Source organism: Stegodyphus dumicola, chromosome 11 (genome assembly GCF_044657685.1).
Source record: "Stegodyphus dumicola isolate Sdum_Otavi_A_Nest chromosome 11, ASM4465768v1".
In the NCBI taxonomy this organism is placed as follows: domain Eukaryota; kingdom Metazoa; phylum Arthropoda; class Arachnida; order Araneae; family Eresidae; genus Stegodyphus; species Stegodyphus dumicola.
The window spans coordinates 53,139,224-53,146,504 of NC_140778.1; the positions used below are offsets into that span (position 1 = coordinate 53,139,224).

General features: G+C 30.5%; 1 protein-coding gene across 1 annotated transcript; it reads right to left on the reverse strand.

The window, feature by feature from the left end:
* Positions 1–2,021: 2,021 nt before the first annotated feature.
* On the reverse strand, positions 2,022–3,948 carry LOC146993983 (uncharacterized). The gene is made up of 2 exons (XM_085826439.1): positions 3,707–3,948; positions 2,022–3,004 (listed from the first exon to the last, which is right to left on the reverse strand). The coding sequence occupies exons 1-2, from the start codon at positions 3,860–3,862 to the stop codon at positions 2,588–2,590; spliced, it is 573 nt and encodes a 190-aa protein (XP_085682565.1). The 5' UTR covers positions 3,863–3,948; the 3' UTR covers positions 2,022–2,587.
* Between the last annotated feature and the right edge of the window lie 3,333 nt (positions 3,949–7,281).

The window sequence follows — 7,281 nt, forward strand, 5'->3', positions numbered from 1 at the left end:
ATATAAAAAATATAAATTATAATGACCCATTCTCAGTATAAAAGCAGCAGTTACCATAAACTTGTCATCTTGTAAGCATGCTGAAACACAACTTTTATCATGAGAAAGCATTTTACAGTATGTTAACACCAAATGATAACCACTTACTAAACATTAAGTGGTAGCCATTTAAATACAACCCAGATACCATTTTATGCAGCAAACACTCAACAGCACGAAAATGAATTTTTCAATATTATCATCTTTCAAGTGCTCTGAATATAAAACAGTCATTGCATGTCCATATGAACAAAATTATAATGACCCATTCCCAGTATAATAGCAGCAGCTATTATAAACATACAATTTTCTAATCATGCCGGAAACATATAACTGTTACCTCGATAAAACATTTTACCATATGTTAACACAAAAATTATATCAAAATGATAAGAGTAGTGGCCACTTAAAACATAACCCAGACACATTTTTATGCGATGACAAATTAAAGGCAAGGAAATTCCTTCTTCAATATTTCAAGTCATAGAGTGGATATATATATAAATATATTTATATATGTTTGGTGTGGCCGATTGCAACCAAAATACGAGGTGCACATATACATGTTATAGCAGTCCTATATACAAAATTTCAACGTTCTGAGGCTACTCGTTTTTGAGTTATGTGAGATATGTACGTACGCACGAACGTACGTACAGAAGCCACGAAAAATTCTCTTCAGAATTAATTTTAGTTTAAGTTTTTTTAAGCAGTTTTATAATTTTTTTGAAGGAAAAGAGTATTTTATTCTGTCCTTACGTACAGATATGGTGCAAAAACATCGTTAAATTGCATTCGATAGCAGTCAAAATGGATATTTTCGGTGAAATATGCTGCCTGAAACTTTTCGCGATTACAATACTTCCTTTTTACTTCGTACAAGGAAGTAAAAAGGACATGCCTTCTTCAATATTTCAAGTCATCTAAATATAAAACAGTCAGTATATGTTCATATCAACAAAATTATAATGACCCATTACCAGTATAACAGTGGCAGTTATTATATACATATCATTCGGTAAGCATGCTGAAACATAACTTTTATCAGGAGAAAGCATTTTACCATATGTCAACACCAAACTTATACCCAAATGATAAAAGTAGTGGCTGCGCTAAAACACAAACCGAGACACCTTTTTACGCAATGACAATTTAAAGGCAAGGAAATGCCTTCTTCAATATTTCAAGTCATCTGAATGTTAAACAGTCAGTATCTATCCATATCAACAAAAGTATAATGACCCATTACCAGTATAACAGTGGCAGTTATTATATACATATCATTTTGTACCCGCGATGAGAAATTAAAAAAAGGACATGCCTTCTTCAATATTTCAAGTCATCTGAATGTAAAACAGTCAATATCTGTCCATATCAACAAAAGTATAATGACCCATTACCAGTATAACAGTGGCAGTTATTATATACATAACATTTTGTAAGCATTTTGAAACATATAACTGTTACTTTGATAAAGTATTTTATCATGTTAACACCAAAATTATACCCAAATGATAAAAGTAGTGGCCACATAAAAACATAACGCAGACACTTTACACAACAAATTAAGGGCAAGGAAATGAATTTTTCAATATTTCAAGTCAATTATAATGATAAAGAATCTTACCATATGTTAACACTAATTTGATATCCACATTAATAATAAGGACCACTTAAAATACAACCCAGACACTTATTTACATAGATGCATAGAAATGAATTTTTCGTTACTATTACTTTTCAAGTGAAAGTTACTATATGTGCCACATCCTTGAAAGGTGATAATAAGCTACGTATCATAAAAACATAAGCACTTGTAGCAGCTTTTTCACAGTTGTAGGCCATGCCACACAAATTTCCTCCTTTAAAATCGAAACACAGTAATATATGTGCCACATCCTTGAAAGGTGATAATAAGCTACGTATCATAAAAACATAAGCACTTGTAGCAGCTTTTTCACAGTTGTAGGCCATGACACACAAATTTCCTCCTTTAAAATCGAAACATGAATTTAAATGCACTTCATCCATCATAATAATTACAGTTTTATCATTTTCTTCTAAATCCTTGCATCTTTGTTTAACATATCCTAAAAAGTCATCATTAAATTGCTCAGTAATAGGATTAAGAGAAAACGTTGAACAAATTCTACGAATAGTACGTGGATGGGGAATAGATATGTAACCTGAATGTCGTAAAAACTTGTATGCATGCGGTGAGATCGAGTTTAACAAACTGCAAAAAATAAGTAAATCTGGAGTATATCGATACTTCTCTTTCTTTACATTTAGTTTATTTACTTGCTCTGAAAGGAAGTTCAGTTCAGTTTCTTTTTCAGGTAACACTCTTTTCAATTCTGAAAGCATATCATCCACAATTTGTATAGAATTCTTAATATATTCTTCATTTTGTAAGTCATGAGACAGACTTTCAACTTCCTTTAGTACTTCTAGAAACATATTTACATTACTAATTTTTAGAGGGAAAACAAATTTACCAATAGATTTTATAGCGATGTTTTTAATATAAACACATACTGTTAAATCCTCATTTATTACTACCGATTTCTGAAGCTGGGTCACTTAAAATATCAAGTAACATAGTTGAATTTTCAGTATGTACAGTTGTCCAAAATGTTTCTAAAATCTGATGTTCTAGGCAATTATTGAATTCAATTAAACTTTCAAATGATCGTTCATTATCATACCGTTCTTTCATTTTCAAACTTTCTTCTATCGCTTTCTCCAGGTATTTCTCTTCTAAACGAGCTTTCTTCTTTTCTGGTGACATTCTCGATACAGAATTTGATGACATGTAGGATGGGCCATCAGGGAACTGAGAAGGTATGCATCCTTTTCTCAAACGTGGCCTAGAAATTGGGGCTTTAATTAACTTCGCTGATTTCTCATCATACATTTCGATTTCTCGTATTATTTCATCTGATCGAAAATGTAATTCACATACCTATAAAAGAAAATATTCAAAAATCAACTTGTTGTGAGTACAAAAGTTAGATGCATGTTAATATTTAGTAACAGAAGTCAATAAGCCCTATGATTTAAATAAATAATTTGATACATAAATACGAATTAAAAAACCAGTAATATCATTTCAATTACGTGTATAATTTAAGTAATTTGTAAAATCTGGAATGCTCATCATAATGATTACAGCTTTATTTACATTTAAAGAAAATTATATATTTGAGATAATTGTTTACAACAAACACTGGTTACCAAATACAAATAATTACCTTAAATACATCATACCAAACTTTCATATATCATTACAAAAATTTTAAAATGAAACCTATTATGATTACTTAGTAGTTCCTTGTCATATAAATTATGATAAATTTGGAATAACTACAGAATCTGCCTGCACAGTATACTAGAAAGCATTTACAAATTATTGGCATTTATGTAACTACTAAATTTAGAATTATTCCTGTTATATGGAACTTTATTTCATTCATAAAACTTTGAAGGAAAATATTTTTTTGAAATGATTAAAACAGGCAAGATTAAAAATCTTTCAAACATAAAACTTCTTACCCACAGATCAAAATCTAATATCGTAAGCATAAACATCACATACCTATCAATAAAAGTAATAAAAAAATGTAAAGATACAAAACATAAAAAAATGCAGTAAAATTGAACTTACTCTGGTATGTTTAGTAGGTTGAAAGCCATCTTTTCTTCGTAGACTCCTTATCCATTTCATCCGGAGTTCAGTCTCATTTGGAAACTTGAATACAGCCACTTTTGGTCCGTTTTTATAATTACCACGACATGTGGCTACAGCACATTTATGAGGCATCGTATGAAATTATAAAAGCACGAGACAATATATAAAAAAAGCACGAGACAATATAAAAACTCTGTCGCTAACGCAAATAACCACTCCACGTTCGTCGCTCTTGGCTCAACTACGGGGCTTTGATTTTGTTTGAAGGAGCGAGGTGAGTCAGAGACGACTACCTGTGACGTCAGAGCTTCCCCTCGCTTCAGTGTCCCGGCTTCCTTCTATAAGGAGGTGTTGGGTAGACGCAGCCGACTGATTCATTTATGTAGCCAGCGGCCGATCGGTAAAGTCGCTGAACACTGGTAGTTCGGTCCGAGGTTCAAATCCCGCGAACGGGCTGGCTGCATGGGCGTTTTCGTGGTTTTCCCCATGTGTAACGTGTATACGAGTCAGTTTCCCTTAGAAAGTCCTCCACGAAGGCATCCCTCCCCTTAGGCAGATAGCCCTAGTGTGCTTTGCCATAATTAAATAAACCAAACCATTTATGTAGTATGCAGCGTTTTATTTCAAACACAAGTCAAGTTAAATTAATTTTTACAACTAATATTTCGAATTTTAGGAATAATAACGTACTATGTTACATCGTAATGATGGATATTTAAATACTAAATACCGTTCTACCGATTTATCAAACAGAAAATAAAAATAAGATTCGAGTGATATTGTAAATTTAGCAGAGCTGATTTAAATAAACTGAAACATATCTGAACTTTTAAACAGAAATAATATGGACACAAAATATTTATAAAAATTATACGGTATGTTAATATCAATGAAAATATAACATATGTAATGAACTAAACATGAGATGTTTTCATTTTGTAATAAAAAGAAAAAATATGTTAAGGCTCTCAGATAATTTTATATTGCTTAAATTATGAAGACTGATTTATACTGATTGAATACTAAACAAACATATATAGTATTTCATAATAAAATTAATATCAATTCATTAATTCTAATATAATAAAATATTGCTTTATAATTATTTTTTGGTTCGATGATATTGAAGCAAAACGAACTCTTTCTTTTCTTCATTCCCATAAAGATTTTTCAAGATTCAATCAGAGATCCTAAGATGCTTTTTAATAATAAATACACATGTGGATATTAAGTGAAATACATAAATCTTATTAATACATTAATATATTAAAAGTATATCTGAAGTTTAGTCTACATATTGAAAAAAAAAGGTTCATTCTAAAGATGTTTTATAGCAAAAACATTACACAGAATATTCAAAAATATATTTCAAATTCTCTTAAAAAAAGCAAGATCATAACTATGCAATCAATCTCAATGAGCATCATATCATGCTCCAAAAAATTCGTATGAAAGAAAATCTGATTTAAAATACACTCTTAATACATCTCATTAAAAATCACAATATTAAGCAATGAAAAATCCTGAGAGTCATTAGGATAGTACAAGATACTGATTAGCTAGTTGAAATTATCATTTCACATCTGCAATAAGTTGTCATTTGAATTTTTTAAATATTAATAATGGAACATTATTATTGTAGACTCTGATGTGAGGTCCACAAAAATAAACTTCAAACTTGAATAAGTTTCTACGACTCACTGATATTACAATATATCATCTATATCATTCTATATGCCAACACGGATATAGTTTACAGATGCTTAGTATTCAATTAATTTAGACATTCTTCTTTTTTTTTTTTTTTTTTCTTTTAAAAATATTTAAACTCTTTGTACACCACATACTACTACATTAATTTGTATTGCTTAAATTAATTAGATTGATTTATACTGCTTAAATATTAAAAAGATATGTGATATTTCATAACAAAATTCATAAACATATTAATTTAAATAAAATTTTGATTTACATTTATGATTTTACATGCAATCCTATTGAAGCAAAAGCCAATTTTTTTTTTTTTTTTTTCTTTCTCATAAGGACGTTTCAACATTCAATATAATATCTTAAGGTACTTTGGTACTTACGTATTATCGTATTATTACGTCAACCAGGTTGACGCTATTCGTAAGTTTTGGCGCTATTTGTAAGTTTGAGTAAAAAAGTATGAATAGAAAGAAAATGTACATTTATTAATTACAGATAATTTTTAATACAGTTTTTTATATTATTTTCTTTTAAAATATAAAATAGCAATTAAACCCATCCGGTTACGAATTTGAATAAGTTGCAGAATTATTTTTTCGGTGGAAATCTTTTGGCCATTGCTTTTAGCACTGATTAAAAACCGTATTCGCCATAACCATGTACATGTCGACTTATTTTTACTTAAAAAAACATCCCAGAATTGCACAAAAATGGCATTGCGCACACTCTTCACTTTACCATGTACACTGCTATTCTGTCATATATTACAAAAATTTGCACGAAAATGCAGGAAAATTTTGTGAATCTCCACATGCTCTTTTTACAAAACTACGTATAACAGGTAGGGTTGATGTAAGTAGGGTTGCCAAATTTCGCAATTTATGCGAATTTACAAAACTACGTATAACAGGTAGGGTTGCCGTAAGTAGGGTTGCCAAATTTCGCAATTTATGCGAATTTTGACCTGGTTGCGATAATACGTAAGTACCTGTACTTTTTAATTTTAAACGTACAAGTGAACATTTTGGGAAATACAGTCAAAAGTCGTTAGTTCGGACACCCATAATCCAGAATGATCTATAATCCGGACCTCAAAGCTAAAACCTTTCTGTGCATGCGCCGCATTGACACATGCGCATAGGCGTTTACGCGTACGCGTAAGACCTTTTACCACTGTGCATATGCGTGTGCGCAAGCGCAGAATACGATTTTGCGTGCGCGTTTTATGTATAACGAACGGCATATTCTAAAATTATCTAATTATCTATTTCAGTTAATGTTGATGATTGCGTTGTTCCTTAATCTTCGAACTGGATCCGGATTATTATTTTTTGCAGACTGTAAGAGCAATTTTATAAAAGTAAACTTGAACTTTCGATTATGTCAAATAGACTTTCCGATTCTGGAGCTCCCAAAGGATCGTACAAAACGAAAGTTTGTTTCGATGTCCATCAAACAAAAAGTGGAATTGCTGCAAAAAATGGATAAAGACATGAAGAATGTGACAGAGAGGTTAGTGAAAACGAAAAAATTTCGATTGACAAGTTAGTCGGTATTCTCGGCACAAAAATTAACGGGACTTGAACAGCGGAACTTTGTAACTGAAAAAGAAATTGTGTCTGTTTATAGAATTAAAGAGAAAGTATTATCACATATAACGAAGCAACTTAAAACAACTTACATTGAAAGAAATGTTTAATAATGTAAACAAATAAATATTAAGCTTTTTTTTTTTTGTAAATTTTGATACCCTTTAGATCATAATTGTTCTTTATTTCATAAATTAAGGTTTCATGTTTTTAATTTTAGAATTTCTGCATGCCATCTTACGAGATTTAAAC